Below are 20,528 nucleotides of genomic sequence, written 5' to 3'. Positions count from 1 at the left end.
GAAGCCCGATACCCTAAAAAAGAAAAAGAAAAAGTATGGCACTCCAAGAGTCTTTTAGCCAATCTGGATGAGAAAATGGGAGGCAAGTTTCACAACAATCCTGGTTTGTTTGTTTTTCAATCAACTCTCCCTGGCACCTACTTATTTGCTTAGTGCAGGCCTACAGGGGGTGAACTCAGTAGTCTGCAATCATCATTCCAGGCTAGCCTCCTGCCCAAACATCCAAATGCAAAACAAAATCAGTCTTGTGAATGAAAGCACTATACAGGGTGTGACAGTAAACAGTTTTTTGAACCCTCATTGCATTTGGAAACCAGTCACCCGTGAGGTTTAGTAGGTGAAGACAGCCCTGCCGTGGCTGCTGGGATGCTGGTAACTCCATTTTGGTCGAGGTGTTTTATGGATGTAAAGCAAAACCTCAGGCAGTCTGTGAAAGAAGGAATGAAAGCCACTGTCACCCTATTTACCAGCCTATCCATCTCCTCTCTAGTGGAAGGGGAATTTAGTTTTGTCTGTCATCTGCTTCATATTGACTTTTGGGAAAAGGCAGCGCTGGGAATGTACAGCAACAGAGACTTGCAGGGAATGGTTCTGACGCCACACTTCCCAGGTGCCCAACCAGCACTAATTTATTTGCATGCTTTGAGAGTCATAATATTTGTCTTCAGTTCACTAAGGCACTCAAGACACTATCATAGTCAGTGGTTTATCACCAAGCAACTGGGCAATTTACATGTACAATCATGTAACATATAACATACAATGGCAAATTACCTCTCTTCAAGGATTTTAATGCACATTTTTATGCAGGCAGCCAAAATCCATTTGCCTACACACACCCCGTCAAAAACAATTGTCCTAGTGACTGCTGTCCTGATCTGCACTTTGAAAATCCACCCTAAAGAGAATAAAGAAACTGTGCTCTGATTTCTTTGCTTCGAACTATCATAAACTCAACCCTCAGGATCCCGTCTTGCTGCCAGCCCCCCCTGCTCAGGCAGAGCCTGGCCACCCCTCACACTGGCATGCAGCTACTACCGTGTTATATAACGTGCACAAAGTATAAAACTGAACACTTTAGAGGATCAGTTCCCCTTGAACTTTTTCTCCAGCAAGCCCAGGCAATGGTTTCTGAATATCAGAGAACCACCTGGAACTCACAGGACATGCAATCCTATACTGCTGGTATTTAATTTCTAATGTCTATTAAATTTCTAAGATCATCTGTCCTCTGCTGGGCCTGCTGAGATACTGTGAAGATATTAATAACTTTGAATTAGTAAGAAAAGTGTCACAATAAAAAAAATACAGTCAGCATTTTACATGAAATACACAGCACAACACTGACAGCACAAACTGGAAGGGATTGTGGGAAAATGGTTGTGCTAAGTATAGTCTGTATTAGAAATAAATGGAGGAAGAATAACATTGATCTTTGACTATAATGACAACTGACAATATTTCAGCTTGAAGCTGGACACATTATCAGGGAAGCACTGCTTATTGTGTTCTCAGGAGACTGTACGAATGACTTGAATATGAAAACATGCGACTTAAAAAGCAAAAGTGTATTTTAAATGTTCTGTTAGTCTAATAGCAGTATTTTCCCGTAATTTGAAACCTCGTCTGCTTCTTTTATATAACTAGAAAGACAGGGCTGTTTGACTGGAGTTGATCTGGTTGCTAAACAACCAATAATAGATCTTCCTAACTGATCTTCTTTGGATTTCAACAATGCATTCTTTAAGCAGTGGACTTGCTACCTTCCTGTTTGAAATGTCAGGCCTGTATGTTACAATCCAAGTACTTTAAAGGGAAAATAAATTCTTATGAAAAGATTTAAAGATAAATTTCCTTATGAAAATGTGTAATTTTAAAATAATTTTTAAAAACCATAATGCTGTAACAACATGAACATCAGTCTTTACTCTGATTACATCTTTGGTCTGAAAATTCCCATCAGGTGCCAATAAGTTGAAGTTTGCTCTGTTAAATGCATGAATTCCAGTATTATGTTATTTGGCAGCATGATGATGCAGGTCCGCTCACCATGTCCCTGATCCAGTCTTATTGGGCTTCAAGCAAATCGAAGCTTCATATTAAGAGTGCACCAGAATGGCTACGTAAAAACCCTGTGCATGAGGTGAGTTTCTTGGGAAGGAGTACACAGATATTTGACCAAGCGAAACCTCCTTAAGCCTCCTTGATGCATCAGACTTACTACACATGCACTCTGCAGTGAGTCTATAAAGAGTCTGCATAGGATAGCCAAGACTTCCGGATGCCTGGAAATCTAGGTAAAGCACAGCTTCTGACTGAGCTGCCAGGCACCTGGAAATCTCAGGCAACCATAAAAAAATCCTCTCAAATTCTGACTAAATAAAAATGCCACATGGGAAAACAAGACATTTCCAAGAAACCTGAATTTGTGGTAATTCTAGCAAAAGGTTCTTGCTGACGCTTTCTGACAAGAGATGGGAAACCCCTGACCCATCAGCTGGAAAGAGACTGTCAGAATAACTCAGACATGTGGTAACTTGTTTTCTATGACTTTTCTAAGTGAGGTTCCTGAGGAGATCAGTAGGAAGGCAGCTGTGGCCTGTAAGGACTGTTCTGGCAGCAGAATGAACATATAACTTTATGGTAGAGCTCAGGGCTTAAAGTAACTGCGGCTACAGAGAGGATATATGAACATGATCAAAGCCAGACTGAAGTTCTCCTTTGAAGCTAAAGCTGGTTAGAGATTATTCCCTGCCCCCTGGTGGAAAATGTAGATGAAAGAAAAAGAAAAATACAATTTGTTTTAAAATTGTCTGTGTAAAATACTAAAAATTTCATCAAAAGATAGAAAACCAAAAATGTCTGCAAAAAAGTGCTATTTCCTGGAGAAAACAGAGCATTTTTATGAAAAAAAATATATGGTCAAAGATCCAGTTTTCAATGAAAAAAACTCTCCTTGTTTAAATGATTCTTTTGGATGAGACCTACTTGCAACATTTAGCTACTTTCTCAGTAATCATTGACCCAAGTGTTTATCCAGTCTACCCTAGCAAATCTGACAGACTATTTCATGATACCTACTCCAGAGAATATGGCATGCAGCTATGAAGTTAATAACTTCAAATATCTGATATAGTAAATTAGATCTTTTGTAGAAGTTGCAATGCATCTATAATTAAAAGATTTTAAGCCAGTACTTTGCGGAGCCACATTTGTAATACTCTTGTGAAGGATGGCTGCAGATGGTGCTTACAGAAGAATTATTGTGAATACCTATTAAAGTATTTTTGAAAGCTTGCAACTAGCTTCTAGCCTATATAATTTATCAAGGCTTTTATCTATGCAAAGTGGATTTTTCTAAAAGTAGTTTGAGCAACACACTCAACTGGAACTGAAATAAGCTCCAGATTTAAAATCACTCCCAGTCACTGACAAAAATGAAACTATGTTCAGCCTGCCAAAATGAATGTCATTCAGTTTTCCTCTTTTCCCTTCAACTACCACCAAGCATAATCAGGTTTAATAGAGATCTGAAATACGCAGACCATAAAAACCATGCACACTGTACAGAATACAAGCTGCAATCAAGAGCTAATATGGGAGAGCAATCAACAGCTCAACAGTAGCTTTTGTTAATATTCAAGAGATGTAAACATCTCCCTGGTGATATTTTGTTCTGTATTGCCAAGTTTTTTTCCAGATGGGATACTTTTGAATTTTTATGTCACACTACCTCACCTCTAGGTGGGAAGAACTGAAATTACTTTCAGTTTCAGTAATTACATTTACATTATAAACCCAGTGCTCATCCAGATCCCAGTGTTTCTATTCTTGCATTGTGAGATACTGTCAGGCTTCTTCACAGAAGGTCCATGAACTTTGAAGCAATTGTGGGAAAAATATGGTTGTTATTATCCAAGCCAGCTGGGACAACCTCTGTCCCCTTCTTTATGTTACCAAGGGCCTAGGGGCTTGTACAAACATGATCTGCAACCACCCTCTGTCTTTGGAAAGCTTGAGCACAGCGGGACCTGCTTGGGAAGCCATGCCTTCTTGAAGGACAGAAGAACTGTATTCACAGGTCACACAGAACAAATTGATAAATTTGATCTCTCTGTGGAAAAAAACAGGGGGGAAATAAAAACCCACATGATCACTTTGATACTTTCTAGACTTTCAGAAGCCCTCGGCAGCGTCAGTCAGGTGTTTCTCCTGAGATAAGACAGTCTGGTAGCAGAGGGCAGGATTGCTGGAAACGGACCCTACTGGGATCTATTCATTCCTGTCTGCCCGTTCCCAGAGGAAACTGGCAGCTTTTTCCTCAGCTTTCTGAGAGCTCTGTTGCAAGATCATGAAGAACTTATATCCATCACTTCCTCTGTTTAATCTCTATATGAAGCCTCTTCAGGAGGGAAACATTTAAGGCCACAGAATTAGCAGGACGCCTTTTCACCTGAGCCATATACTTCTGTCATCAAGTACTTGCAGTACATGTGAAATTGTGGCAGCTTCATTTACAGTATTTAACTCCACAGTCTTGCTGTTCTCTCAACATAGGCCCATCATGGAATTTTCCTAGACCTTTTTATAATGAAAAATATGTATGTATATACAGAAAAAGAGCTCAAACTTTAGAGCTTTCAGGTCCCAATGGCTTGTAACCAAGTCAAACAACGTGTTTATATTCCAGATTCTGAAACAAGCTCTGCTGCAATCAAGGCACCCCAAGGTCATTATAGCAGTACAAAGTGCAGTTTATATCACTTGGATCATTGCCAGACCAGTGTAAAGTGGTCTTAGGTGTTACAGAGTTAACATTTGTCTATCATTATACTTAAAGCAATCATATCCCTGTGTGGATGAAGTTATGTAAGTACAAAGTTGCTATGTCCCTTCACAGGGAAAGAACTAAGCCATGCCAGGCGGTATGAGAACTCCAGTATAACTACCTCCAGATAGTGCTTTGCCCACATATAATTATTTGGTTTTAAAAAACATTACACCTGAAAACAAAATGGTTATCCCAATAGAAAAAAGAAGCACACAGAGCCTAGGACTAAAGTCTGTGAGCAAGCTATTCCTCTCCATAAATATTATTAAGTTCCAGCAGTTCTCTGCAATCCCTTCACATTTTCAATCCACACTCACTGTATGGACAGGATATCCACAAACACATGCATGGCAAGTCTTTGCAGCTATGCATTTTACTACCATAGCAGAGAGGCTTGTGCAATATTAACTGCTTTTGCATGCCATGTGATTTTCAAAGTCAGGATGCAGGCAAAGCAAAAGTTGGCTTCACTGGAACACTTATCAGTTTGCTCTTCACTGGGGACTGCTCTGTGCCAAATATCTTCCGTCTACATTAGCAAATAACGGGGTGCAATAGGAGCAGGTGTGTACAGCAAAAGAGCTGGTGCTGAGGACCCAAAGTCCTCAACATACACATTTCAAAAGCCTTACTTCAGACAACCTCTGTTCTGGTCCTGTGGGCTAGATGCCCTGCAGTGGCTGGCGCATGCTAGATGCACAATTTAGGGAACAATTTAATTTCACCTGAAAGGAATCAACTTTGTGTGCTCCAAGGCTGCTTGCTCAAAGCAAGGTAAGTGAGGACATTTGGGAGATTTGCTTCAAAAGCACGCTTATGAGATTAACTAAAAACCTACAGACTCAAACCCATCCACTAGAGCTGTTCAGAATAACAATGCAAGAATAATTTTGTAAAGGAAAAATATTCAACCTTTTTCCCATTCTCCACCTCCTTGATTATCTTATACTAAACACCTACTCAGTTGTGTATGTGAGAAGGAGAGGGAGATAAAAACTTCAAACAGAAATAAAAAATCACCTTCAGGCTGAGACTAGCTCCAGAAAATTTTAGCACGGAAGTAAAAAGCAATTTTGAAAACGCAGCTGAGCTAAGAGTTACATTTCAATAACTGTAACATGTAATAGCTCTTGTAAAAGATCTTTCCATTCAGAGAGCTTAAAATGATTTTAAAAAATTGTAACTTTTTTTTAACCTAGTGAAATCTAAGTGCTAGAAAGACAGAGTGGTAGGAGCAGGTAAGCAGAATAACAAGGAGTGAACCCAAACATTGTGGCATTCAGTGGTAGCTGTGTGAGCATTTCAGGTTTTGTGCATGTAAATGATTGTTGCTTCAAAATCAATGGATGATGAAAGCTGAAAATAGCATTTGAAGCGTCACCTACTTGTATCAATTGTCAGGTGTACATCAACCCAGGAAGCTAGTGAGGAAAATGGAGCTTTGCTAACAACTGTCCTCCACAGCAACCGGCCAAATTGTGACTTCTTCCAATAGCAAGCAATCAATAGAAAAGAATGGTATTTCTTTGATGCAGTCTTATTGCACACAAACAAATGCACATGCAGTCCTGCTTCCCTGAGGGTCAAACAACAAGTTTGCTCAGTATTCAGAGCTGCTCTCTCCCAAGAGAATACTAGTTCTTCCTTAGATCTCTTGCACGGTCAGGCATGCCTTTTTGACTATAAATGGCTTTTAATGGCCTCCTCTCTGCTCCTGTGATACTTGCTTGCTCATAGTCATCCCTATTACCAAAACTTGCATTGTTGTGCCCTCCCACCCTGCCCCACCACTCCTCTTTTCAGCATCTGGGTAATTCCAAGTCACTCTCCCCCAACAGCAAGTCACAAGGAGCACACGAGAGACAACGTGTCCTCAGTCACACTTTGGGTGGCTGGAGCAAGCACCTCCCCTAGCAAATACACGCTGCAATTGCAGAGCAAATTCTGCACTGCCTGGAGCACCCTCAGCAAGGACACGGAGGACACGGAGGAATTTTTTGTGCCCTCTCAGAAGTTTCTATTGCTCAGGTGTAAATTTTCATAGGTTTAAAATCTGGCTGGACTTTAATGGATGACAAAAGGTAAAGGTATTTGAAAAAGCAAAAGCTGTGAGCTAATTCTTTTACCAGAGTACTAAAGATATACGGGGCTCAATATTGCTGTAGGAGCAGCTCGCCTTTTCAGAGGAGCTGCACTTCTGCCCCTGGAAACGTGCTGCTTTGACCTGTTCTCTGAACAAAGTAGGGCAGAGGAAGGGCCCTGGGGGCAAAAAGCAAGCAGTGACACTAGTCGGGGTTTAAGGAAGGAAAGGAAAAGGCACATTACGACCGCTTGGAGCTGCTGGGGAATCCAGGCAAGGAAAACTGAAATTATCCTGCAGGGAATTTGATGAGAACTGGGGAATTAACACCAAACTCAGACAATACGGGTATGATCTTTAATAGTGACAAATAGCCAAGACCTTAATTTGCCTCCCAGTGGTACCACATTCAGCAGCACAGGACAACTGGGTCATCTGTTCACCCTGTGAGTGGCTTTATGTGACGGCTGAATCTACTGAATGGGGAGCTCCAGCCACACGTCTCACCTAGGCCATGCACGCCTGCTCTCACCCCATGGTGACCCAAGTCAGGAGGCCAAACCAACAGGAAAAATATTCACTTTTTTGTGGGATTGCTTTTCAGCTAGTTTAGCTGAAAGCTGATGGGGGCCAGAGTGCCCCAGCTGGCAGCAGCTGGCTGTAGCTTGACCCAGCCATACTGTGAAATCACAGTGGTAGGTGGGAAGTTTAGCTTTGCTGGCCATGCTGTAAGTGAGACATCATTCCCAAGCAGTGGGGTGAAGCAAGCAGACCACACTTAGTTATACAGCTGACAACAGAAAGCAGCAATTAAGCCAATGCAAGATCTATTACCTGGCTGTTGTTGTTGGATCGATCTAGGGTGTCACAGGCAGCGAGGCAGCAGTCCATTAACTTCCCATTCCGCCGGCAGCCCAGGTGCACCAGGTCCCGGCAGTGAGCATGACAGGTGTATTTGCAATCTGCAACATGCACGCAGACAAAAAGCAGAAGACATGTTTAGAAAAGGAGCTGCTGCAGGCAGAGCCTTAGGAGGGAGATACGTGCCGATTTGACACCTTCCTGTGTCACGCTGACATGGATGCAGGATGCCGTTCTCTAGTCAGGTCAGAGCTGCCTCAGTACTAACTTTCTGCAAAGAGTCTGTGCCAGATGCTACTAATTAGTGACCACAATGTAGGCACAAAAGGGACTGTTCTCAGAAGAGATACAACATTTATGTTTTTCAGATAAAACATTTGGTCACTATTACATGGTTGTATGTGTTTTAAACTTGAGGGTCTCTTAAGAATATGTACATGAATATTGAAAACTGAATGAGAAATTTATTTGAAGTCCTCATTAACCTGCCAAACCATAAAATCGCCTTCAGGAATAATTCAGAAATTTCACTTTCTGGCTAGGAAAAATCAACTGGAATGACTATTGGAAATGCAAATTAATGACATCAGAGACAGATGATCCCATCTCTACTACCAAATTAGATGATTCATATGACTTCCATTTTCTGATTTCATACATAAGAAGCACTTTAATGGTATTTGCAGAAACAACCTGTTATTTAGCTCTGAAGCCTAGTTGCATTTGCTGTTTTCCTACATAAGCTGGGTAGAGTTCATTATACTGCTTTTGTCTAGCACTGAATGTGACTTTCTATTTTTAGATTGTTTTAAATTGTTTATAGTTTTGCCAAAGAGCAACCGCTTGTAGTTGAAGTTTCCATGCTGCGGAGTGTCAGGCTGTTTGTTTTAGAACATTTCAGCTAAAACAATTCAGCCATTTCTAAGAGTGAGTTTAGGAGGAAATGCTTTGCTTTTCCCAAACTAAACTGTTCTTACAAATACATTTTTGTTACAAAGCTGTACACCTTCCTGGGTCAGAGCAAAAGTTTGAATTCTAGATGTGCTTTCTGTTCCCTTGTCAGCCTTTGAAAAATCTCAGTTCCCTACATGTTTTCTCAGCGTCCCATTACAGTTCCTGAAGAATAACTTCTTCGAGGTTCCCATTTACAATGAACACTTTTCAGCACAGTGTTTTCGGGCAAGACAACAGGGTTTTTCCTGCAATGCCACTCCGCCTGGCCATGGACTGGACCACTAATCTTTACCATAAGATCCTTCTATGGGCAGATCATGCAAAAGTAACAATTTGATGTGGGATCAGGTACAAGCATACGATCACACTTCTGCTCAATGAGCCAGAGTACCTGATACAGAATTTATGCTATATTCACACTAATGCAACATGAAATACATTTTATTTGGCACAAAGTCTGCCAATACAAAGTCAACCTGTCAAAACTTTTTGAACACGTGACCCAGCAGAGTGAGTCTATCCTGGATCAGTGCTCTGCACCATACAACTGTGACATTTCTGACCTAGCAGACTTAAACCCAACTGACTACATCAGTCTCACTACACCACACCCCAAGTCAAACTATTCTCTGGACATCAGCAAATACCTGCCAGCTATGTATGGGGCAAGAAGGATCTTGCTGTAGTACAAATCAAGATTACATACAGAATGAAGGCTCTACCTCTCTAAAACAGTTATTGTATATAATATGGATTTTGGAAAATATGAAGCAAAATAGGCAGAAGATTGCAGAGGGAAAAAAAAGGATGGTTAAGGCAGCTGGATGGTGCCAAGGTTGCTGTCCCTGCACTCTTGTGTGACGCTGGCAAGTCGTTATGCCAAACCGCTCGCAGTTGCTGACTAACGTCTCGGTGCCTCACCGAGGCACCAACTTTGGCACCAAGGGTGCCAACTTTGAGTGCCTTAATCTGATTTGCAGGAAATGTGGAGCATTCCCAGCTGTAAATTTTCCGGGGAGGGGTGGCTTATCACAGCTATAATTCCCTGCTGCCACGGGTGGCATGGCGTGTGGCACGCTGCACAACGCACATGCTGGGAGATGCCGAGCTGCAGAGCAAGCCCTCCACCACCCTCCCGCTGCACCTTGCTGCCTTGCCTGAGAGGTCGGGTCCTTGCTCTTTCAGACTGGCCTCCCAAAATAAATGACTGCTTCTAGCTTAGACTCCTCCGTGGCTCTGTTTCGCGTGTATAGAGCAGGGATTATCTTTTGGACCACTCACTCACCTCACAGGAGGTCTAGAAGAAAAAGGACACTCATATTTGTGAAGCCCTCGAGTAGAAAGAGTAATTTTGTATTTGGGAAGGGACCCGGTAAGATGAAGTTGAAAAGCCTTGTCCATATGCTACAGCATTATGTAAAATACTGCCCCGTTGTTCATTCAGCATGCAGGGTAGCGCTGCCTGCCCGGCACGCTGCATGAGGCACAACGCTCTATGGGAAAAACTGGATGTGAACACAGAACTAAAAATGACATTGTAACGCATATGCAGAAGAAGGCCAAATGAAAGTAATACTTGAATTTCTTAGCTTTTCTTAACTTCTGAGTTCTTTACTTTGCAAGTTCAGCTATCTTTTAATAGTTTTTTGTCTTGGTTTCTTACAAAAATGCTTATGAGATTGCATTGCTTGTCTATCCTTCCATCCATCCCCTGCAATCCTGAAAGACTTGACCAATTTCAACCAAACATAGCCTAAAAGATACTTAAGATTATATCAGTTTTATGAAAATTACCTCCTGGGTAAAGGAGGGAGACCCAAACTAATCCCCACGCTCAGGGAAAGGCAGGCAAAACTCGGCCATTAGGCAACCGTTTGACAGTGTCTGGACAACCAGTTGCTGCCTGGCATCTCCTGGCCTGTGAGGAGGTTACAGGGAATGGGGATACTTAAGGGAAAGATTTAAGGGACAAAAGGCACAAATCTGTAAAAAAACAGGCTTCATTAATTCAACAACTCTTTTTGGATGGGTATGTGGACATCTGTACATAGTATGCACTCATGCTAAAGACTCATTTTCACAAATAATATTAGGAAAAATCTGCTAGTTAAACAGTGTTCAAAGACCAGATTACTAATTGAGTTAGGAAACATTTTCTCTCAATGCTATTTTGTTTGTCATTTATATTAATTTTAATTTGTGTGTCCATAACGTCATTTGTAAGACAAGCCCATAATTTCCTCACAGCTATTAGAGACATAATTGCAAAAAGCGTAAAAGCTTTATCTCTGAAACTCCAGAAACATTTTTGATCATAAATTAGGTTTTAATACACTGAATATAAGTTTAACGAGGACAACAAGAAAAAAAGATAATTTTTTTCTAGAGCAATAATAATTTCTATCTTTTATCTATGTATTTTGTTTTTGAAATCACTGTTTTATTCCATTCATGGAGGTGTTTCACAAACATGCAGATAGATAGCATCAAATTAAAAATAATAGCCTTCTTTTTAGGTGATCCCTTACTGGAGCTACCCCAAAATTGCCATGAGTTCAAAAACTATCTGTTGTTCTGCAAACACGGTTTTGGTAGACGGCATATTGCTTGGAAAGTGATCAGAATCAGGTGTTCTTTTCTGATGGGGTCTGAAATGAATGCTGGCCTTTGAAATTTAAAGATTTGGGATACTGGGTACTGCTGATAAAAGCATTCACTGACATTTAGAAAAGCTGACAGGTCTATTTTACTTATTCTAAGACTGTTTTGTACACTTAAGTTATTTACAGAAGTGATACATATAGAACATGTAATATTTATTTACTGCATCACTAGTAAATACAAAGTAAATATGTACTTATTAAACACACAAATACCATCTTTTAAAAGTTGTGTTGTCAACTACTGAGACATAATCTAAAATCTTATTATTTCAGATTTTATTGTAACATTGGCTTGACTAGAGTCATTGAAGAAAATAACTTAGTAAATTTTAAAATTACGTGAAATCAAGACTGCTCATACCCTGCCTTCAGGAGGGTGACCTGTAAGACTCCAATGCATTCGTTTTATGTGAATAGTCCCTACCTGATGCTTGGGTTTTCTTCACCTGAAACTTGATTTTGCTTGATAGCTTGTAAATAGCTGTTCCCATAACTGCTTTGCTCCGAGGCTGCACAGCAGAAAGGCAGCAACTGCCCAGGGAGGCAGCTCAGCGGCTGCGCTAGCAGCAGGCCCCGGGAATTGAGCAGCACTGAAGCAGACGGAGGCAGGCAGAAGCTCAAGAGCAAGATCTCTCCATCCCGCTGTGGGCTTCTTCCTTGCCCAGTAAATGTGCATGTTCATCTCTGGGATGCCCAGACAAATTTAACTTTCAAATGGCTATGCAAAACGGACGCTGTGCCTGAGCAACTGAAGCACAAGGAAAGTTCAAAGCCAAGTTTACATCAGATGTGTTTGTATTATTCTTCAGCTGCAATACCTTGCAAATTCTTTATTTGAAAGTTTGAGGAGGGTACACAGTTTGGTTCTGCTACTGCTTGCGTTAGGAAGTTAGCCAGTAAAATCATCTTTACTTGATAGCCTGTGGCTTGGCTCCCAGCATCACAAGGGAGATTATTCCTGTAACTGCGCTAAGGAAAGTATGCTTATAAAGCTTCTTGGGAAAATATCCAAACTACATAAGGTGCTTAATACTTTAATTCTTAATCGATATTCAGCCAGAAGGTCACAGAAGGGAGGAGGATGATACCATTTCCATTCAGCAATGTTTCTTCTGCAAGACAGGTTCGCATTGTATTTCTACAATACATTGATATCAGCATCTCATATTTTAGTTTGTACACATCTTCCAGACTCCTATAGAGCTGTATCCATCTACAAGCACCACTTTGTTAGTTGAGGTCTTCTAATTTGCGGCAGTTCACTCTGCTTTCACCAGTTACACTGTCTAGGCCATGAGGCCCATACAGGAAAACAGCATCCCATAGTAAGAGTCTGCTCATTTTCCCAGGGCACAGAAAGATGATAAAACTGGCTTAACTTGCTTCCTAGCAAAATGGTCCAGGAAGCCAGCTACAAAATCTCTAAAGCAGCTCCCTACTGGAGCGGCTCATGGAGGCTGAATCAAACCGAAAGATGTGGCCAGATGTGCCTTCTCCTTCAAGCAGAGTAATACTCTCCGCTGAAAAGCAGATGCTCTCATTCAATCCCCTCTTCCTACAGCTGTTGCAGCCCACTTGAAAATATTAGCAGGCAAGCATGAATATAAACAGCAAAGGAAGAAGGCTTGCAAAGTGCTGGCGGCAAAGCTAGGCTGCAAGATTTATATTTAAACACCTACACCGAAGCAGAGTGATTATCAGAGGCAGTGGCGCTCACTGCTTACAGGGAATTCAAATCAAATTTTGCGTGCTCAGTATCTTGGAAAAATCAAGCCATCCTTGTGTAAGTGTCATGGTCAGAAAGTTCCAGCCACTGGGTCAGTTTTTCCATCTTCTCTTCCCTCGTGCATGGCAGAACGCAGGCAGCTACACAGCCAAGCGCACGCTCCTTCCAACGCACAAAAAAAGGAGCAGCTGCACAAAGCCACAAGAGGCAAAGCATCCCCGCTCACTCCTTCCTCGCAGAACGACAGGAAAGAATTTCACATGCTCTTATTTTGAAATATGAATGATGTTCACACTTAGAGAAGCACTGCACCAAACATAAAAGATTACTAACATTCGTAACACTTTCACATCAAAAGGAGTAGACATAGGAACATAAATCCCATTGATTTACTCTAGAGCTATTAAAGAATTAAAGTCAATTTAATCTCTTTGTAAAGCCCATTTGTATTTTTATCAGCCTGACAAGTTCAGTCTCAGGTTCTCTCCCTCTTTCCAGTGCTTGCCAACAGACTCTGGCTAACATTGGTCCCTAAAGATTCTTTAACAAACCTGGGCTCCTGAATTACCAGCCTATAGACAAGCCTTTGCTCCCAGAAACTCCTATACTTGTGGATAGATAACATTCTGCATGCAGTCCTCTTTACAACCACCATTCCTGCAAAAATGTAGCATCCAGTGCCTGCCAGACCACCCTGAAATAATCATAAAATCCATTTGCAAACAAGACTGAATAGATTTACTTCATTCAATCAAGGTAAGGGTTAAAACGTTAATTTGCAATAGTGGAAACAGTTTATAAAGAAAAGCACAAGGCAAGAAAATACAAGTTTAGATTTTATTTACTAATTGCCATCTTCTTTATCTGTCTCAACATCAGAGCCAGCTTGTGAGGTGGCCACTTCACCTTCTGGGGTTACCCCAAGGCTCGCATGCTTTTGGGAGTCCTTCGAGCTACCTATCTCTGGCAGGGAGATGGGGGGCACAGAGCTCAAAGCTCTCCTTCCACAAACTGAAATTCTTCTTCCTTGTTAGGACTTGACACCACATTCCCTGGAATGAGCTGGGCACTAGAGCACCACGCAGTAGCGCACATGTCTGAAGGAGAGTAGCAACTTCATTTCTCCTTCCTCCTGATGGTCTCTTGCTATACATGTCCACTGTGCTCTTTAGTTTAACTTCCAGGCTACAGCTTTATGCTTACTTTTCTTGTTACAACCCCCTGAAAAATCTTTCTGAATTGCACATCTTGAAAAAGTCTGCTTAGGCTGATAACACCCATTTTCCTGTGAGCTTTGGCCGAACACCAAGCGTGAAATGATGAAATGGGGAAGGGGGTGTTTCGATCGAGTAATCTTCTCCCCACGCACCCAGCTAGTTTTCTGCAGCGCCCTTCTGGGGACACTGTCATGTTCTGCCAGAAACTTTTGAACATACTGTAACATTGTGATTCGCCTTGTTTCCCAAAGTGCCCAACACAAAAATTGCCAGACTTGGTAAGGCTCAATCTGCTAATAAATGCAAAGACTAATAAATTATACCCATACTTTGCAGCTAGCAAGAAGGGAATGTATAAATGATCGTCTCTCATTAATATTTTTTCAGAGATGAGCTCTCAGAGAGGTAACTGCTTCTTACAGCTGGCACACAGATATTGCCGTCCTCACCTCTCCGATGCAGTTGGGGTGGGGAGGCTGATTTCTTCTGGAGAGTAACTTCAAACAAGGGATTATAGACATCTTGATATATCACCTTATCTACACTTTTATAACAGACTTCAGAGCATGCTTTTGTACTGCCTGGCACACTAACAGTGAAACGCGCACCTACCATATGGAAGCTGAGGAGAGAAAACACCAGTGAAAATTTTATAAAGCTGCAGAATGATGCACTTTATTTACCATGTTTGACAGTGACAAAACCAATATACCACAAAACAGCTATATTTCTAGCTCAAGTGGGAAAGACTATTTCTGGAACAGCCTTCTTCTCCATTTCTGATGTTAAAAAACTGGGGCAAAGTTAACTACAAAGAGAAAAAGTGCTCTGTAGATAAAATAAAAGATTTAATGTGCCCTGAAAAGCAGCTTAGAGTAATTTATGTACCATCTGGTTTCCCATAAAATTAGTAATTCTTCCTTTTATGCTGATTTGTGTGCGGCTGCAGTAATTGTGAGGCAGCTCTAAATAAGGCTGAGCGGCGCAGGGGAGTGCGCAGCCTGCTCCGAGCGCGGGCGCAGGAGCCCTGCGCTGTGCCACGCGCGCCCAGGGAGGGCCGCCTGCTTCTCGCTACCTCTCCCCATCTGCTACGCAAGGCCAAAGAGCTGGAGAGGAGCTGTGGTGCTGCACTGAGCTCAGGGTCATGGCAGCGACGTGGCAGACGGTAGTAAAAGGGGAGCTACACTGGTAGATCTGCCCGCAGGCATGTGGAACCTAACTACAAACTTAATGCACTGTACATGCTACCAAAAGTTTTAAAATGGTCCAGAACATCTTTAAATTAAATTACATTTTCATGTAAAGCTTACAAAAACCTGCATACTGAAACCCTCTCCACCAAGAGAGCAGAACCTGAATAAAATGGAGCTTGGGTATATCAGTTCTCAACATCTGGCTTTCTTTTTGTGGACATTTCAGAAAATGCATTTAAAATCCACCTTCGAGAGTACTGAAGTCACAAGATTTTACGTTAGGCGAACATCTGTTCTAGGAACACATGGCTGTATACATTTCTGAACTCAAAATGCGATGGAAAATAACTGAAGCATTTCTATTTAGATGTTCAAAAATTGGTCCAAATTATTTAGACAATTTAGCTATGTCTCATGCTGGTACTTTGGGACTTCTCCTTCAGTGATTGTTAGCCTCTTTTCAACATTAAAAACTTTAAAAAATGAGGGAAAAAACCTTTTCACATCAAAAAAAAGTCAACTGTTTGTTCTGTGTGCAAATCCAAAAAAAATACAGCTGGTTCTTGAAAGCATTTACTCCAGTGCCCTCTATTGCTGAACATCTATAACAGCTGGCATGAAGTTAATTCACAAAATTGGCATTTTCTTTGGTTTTCCTTTTGTTTAGAAGAAACCTGCACAAAAAGAAAGAATTGGAATTAAAAGTATGGCTTAGGCTTAGCTACCTGCACTGCCAAGGAGCCGTGAGTTAATGACCAGATTTGAGTTAATACATTCCTTTTTTTCAGTGGAATTAATAGCACAATAAAGGCAACATTTTCAGTTCATGGAGTAGATTATAGAAAAGTGCTCCTGAGAACTCAGAAGAGAACTGATTTGTCTGGTTTATCTGAGCAGAAAATTGGGAGTTCATTCTGAATCTCTACTGAAGGATCAATGTTCACCCTATTAGTGGAGATAAAATTATATTCCAGTAGGACAAAAGCCAGGCCTTTAACTGAAAGATTACTTTAAATGAAATCTAAATACTTCAACTTTCTGCTAATAAAGCCTGGAGTCTGCTACATTTAAACATGAGATGGGGAAAAAGTGGAATCAAACCCATCAGCTTAAGTGAAGCTGAACATAATAATGCTTGTGTTTTTTCAGAAGAGTGACAGAGTATTATGTATTAATCATCTCTAACACTGACAGTAGTCCAATTCTGAGCATGCTTTTGCATGCTGCATCCAAGGTTGGTCTGTGTTTACCAGAAGTATCAGGCTATAATGTTACCTACATTATCTCTTTAAAACAGGTAATTCCACCCTACTAATTTATTAATGTTCCTCTTCGTAAGTGACCAATCCACAGCTTTTATTTCGGATATTCTGGGTCATCATTCCCACCCTGATTGTGGACCTTGAAGCACAAGGCTTGGGGAGGTGCTTAGTTTAATACACACAGTTGTTCATCCTCCGGTCCTCCTGTTCTCTTCCTGCTAGTCCCCAGGGGAGCACAAGGAAGCAGTGGGGAGCAGCTTGCTGCTTCTACTGTTTGACATTGGCAAAGGAAAGAAGTGTGGTAGTAGTAAAACAGAAAGTAGAATTAAATCTTCCAAAGTACTTGAAAGAATGGTCAGAAGAACAAATCCACACTAGGCACAAGTTGTAATAGCAGTTACTGGTGATACTGACAGCTGTCACGTGGTGAAGACATTCACACCCGTAATCCTGATCCTTGCAGGGGGTCTGCATGGGGTCTGCGAGATGAAGTTTGGTCTCCTGAACAGAATTCTAACTTACATTTATTACAGGCTTATAAAGATCTTAATAAATCTCAGGATGCAAATCAGGATTTTCCTTAGGAAAGGAGGCAGAGTAAGGAGTCTTGTTCCACTTATAGCTGTTGCAGTCAGGGAAAATGGAATTTAGTGGGATGCCACATTAGTCTCATCTAATTATCTGAGAGATGGAATAAAATGACGCATTGATGCAATCTGCAAAAGACACATAACTGGTAAGAGTTGTGAATGATAACCACTATAGAGAAAACCATACCATAGATTATACCACTCTGTTAGTGTCCACTAACACAGTGTATCTCCCGTGGAAAAATTTAGACTCACAAATAAGGGAAAAACTAAACAATTACTTAATGGGTGGAGAATTACACAGAAATCAATAACAGTGAAAGGGACTTTACCAGCATTGCACTCGAAAAACACAGGAACAGATGGACTGGATTAGACCAAAGGTACATCTAGGCCAGTATCCTGCCTCAGGTAGAGCCTACCAGCAGATACTTAGAGAAAATGTATGAGAAAAGGGTGAATTTTGAGTGATATTTCCCCTTATGCCCTCCTGGTCTCTGGCAATCTGCAGTTTAAAACAAACAAATGAGCCAGAGGCTGTATCTGCATCTTTTTATTTAATATCCCTTGATGGCTCTTTCCTCCATGAATTTATCTAATCCTTTCTTGAATACATTTATACTTCTAGTCTCCAAAACATCCTGTGTCAATGAGTTCCACAATTTAATTATGTGTATGTGTGTGTGTATGTGAAAGAGTAGTTTGTTTTAAGCCTCTTGTTTGACCATTTCATGGCATGCCCCTGAGCTCTTATGCTATGAGAAACAGCAAGTAACTATGCTTTTTTCAATTCTCTATGCTGTCATGTTCTTTTGCAGTTGCCTCCTATCCAAATGGCAAAGCCCTGGTCTGTGTGAGCACAGTAATCTCCTCAATCATCCAGAGTCTTCTTTTGTATCTTCTAATTCTTTTATATCTTCTTTAAGATGGGGTTACCAAAACTATGCTTTATATGAAGTGTGGGTACAATACAGTTTTATACAGTGAAAGAAGTTTTTTGAGTTTTCACTCTATTCTTTCCTAATACTTCTACATATTCAGTTGCCTTTTACCCTGAACATTGAGATGAGTTTCTTCAGAGAACCTTCCAAGTGGTTAAAGATAAATTAGAAGCCACTGCTCCATATGTGCTGTTAGAGTGTTCTCCCCCGTATGTATTATTTTGTATTTATCAATACTGAATTCTGTTTCTTTGTCCAGTCACTAGGTATGATGAGATTCTTCTGCAACCCTCTGCAGTCACCTTTAATCTATCCTGAAAACCTGTAAACATTGACATCCCGCAACTATCCTCTTTATTAATAAATATATTTTGTGCATTATAGATCCCTGAATGGTTTCCTCTAGAACTAGGTAAGTGCACTTCTATGCAAATGATACAAGAAAAATAACATATATCCTTAAAATAAAAAGAAATAGAAAAAGCACATATATAGATTTTTTTAAAGGAAACCAGAAACTGAAAAACATGCTTACACAAAACAAGTGATCTTTAAATACTTCCATTAATAATCTATGTTTACCTAAATGAATATTAGACACAGATGTTATTCAATGATGATTAAGAACATTCAAATCAACAGGTCTGAACTGTCTGAGTAGTCGAACAAATATAACAGTAAAGACTGCACCCAACCCTATCACAGACAGAAAACCTGTATGTATGGTCTGATCATAAATGGCCATTGTTTCTTACCTGCTTCCAATCTGTTAAAATATTATATGCATCTCTAGCATTATATAAATAGTGGCCATGAACTAGATATTCAGGAAAAAAACAGATAAAGTAACCAGGAAAAGTTGGATCAGAAGTTTCGGTTACCCACCCCAGCAGGTCCCTATGAGATATGAACTTGGGTCACTGTATTTAGGGCACAGAACGGCCATCTGCGGTCACTTCACCTTGTTTGCTATCACATTAGGTTTCAACAGAACTAATTCATATCCAATCTAGTTTCCACTGAGCAAGCTCTGAGTGTGTCTGTCTGCTCCCTCTCCCAAGTACAGCTAATTAATCCTTCAAATGATATTCCCTTAGAGGCAACCATCTCATCCACGTGTTTGAGGTTAAATGCTCCAGGGAAACAGTTTCTGAATGTCCCTACACTCCATTGATCACTGGGGTTGGGCAAAAACTCTCTCCTTTATTCTCTCCTCTGAGTACCCTGCAAGTACTCTAAGCCCTAGCTTGGCCTGACTTATCTACCACACCATCACGCATTGCTCCTATTCAGAGAGCTTCTTCTGCCAGCAGCTGATCCTAAGAAGAGAACCGGGGCCTCAGCAAACTCTGGGCGATGGCAAGGGTGTCCATTCTTACTAAAACCACGGGGGACGTACAGGCGCTCACTGGACAGCTGCAGGCATCCGCACAGGAGAGACAGAGCTGACTATGCAGGCTGTAGAGGTGTCACACGCCATGGTCCTGCGTGCACAGGGACGCAGTGGATGGCATACTGGGGGCACTGTGAGACCCAAAGCTGCACAGTGGAGGGGTCTCTGCAGCTCACACTGCCTCGTCCCAGCCCCTCGCGGCAGACACACGCACAGAGTGCACAGCCACGGGAGCACAACCCCTTTATGGCCCCCAGGGCTGGCTGGGAGAGTCTCGCCTTCCCCCTTACCTCATCTTAGTCGTCCTTGAAGTTTTGTTTGAAAAAGCACAGCATAAATTAGCTCTGCAATTTCAGGCTTGCCAACCTGCATTCCAGCCAAGAGCAGGTATGGGCCAGGTTGGCGCTGGGCAGTAAGTGTGCCCTGACACCGAGCACAGACCAACGTGGGAACCAGGAGCCAAGCAGCCTGTCAAAACCATCAGGAATAGCAACCCCTGCATACTTACGACACAGTCCAAAAAAGAAATAACCATATCCATTACAAACTGGAACTGCGCACACAGCAAGCCAGTCTCTTCCATGCAGTGCAAGTTTACAGTCACAAGCTCCTTAGGCATTAATTGGCTCACACCTATCCAAGTGCAAATTAAGCATGAACTATGGGACAATACTGCCATCAGTTTGACGGTCGCCTCTCCACACCGTCCACACCACCTCTTTGGAGCAGAGACAAGAGAGATCTGTAACTGTAAAGATTTTCCCCTTCCTCCATAACAGACACTAATTTCAATCACTTTTGCAACTGTTTCAACAAG

At 41.4% G+C, this 20,528-nt stretch overlaps 1 protein-coding gene across 1 annotated transcript in view; it reads right to left on the bottom strand.

Moving 5' to 3' along the window:
* RASSF3 (Ras association domain family member 3) overlaps positions 1-20,528 on the bottom strand; it is a 97,757-nt gene that overhangs the window by 72,418 nt on the left and 4,811 nt on the right. Inside the window, exon 2 of the mRNA XM_026070052.1 lies at positions 7,746-7,873. Coding sequence (XP_025925837.1) covers positions 7,746-7,873 — 128 coding nt within the window. The remainder of the gene's footprint in view (positions 1-7,745; positions 7,874-20,528) is intronic.

Source organism: Apteryx rowi, unplaced genomic scaffold, assembly GCF_003343035.1.
Source record: "Apteryx rowi isolate R43461 unplaced genomic scaffold, aptRow1 scaffold_302, whole genome shotgun sequence".
Lineage (NCBI taxonomy): Eukaryota > Metazoa > Chordata > Aves > Apterygiformes > Apterygidae > Apteryx > Apteryx rowi.
The sequence above is the reverse complement of the archived record's forward strand: the minus strand, read 5'-3'. Positions and strand labels throughout refer to the sequence as shown.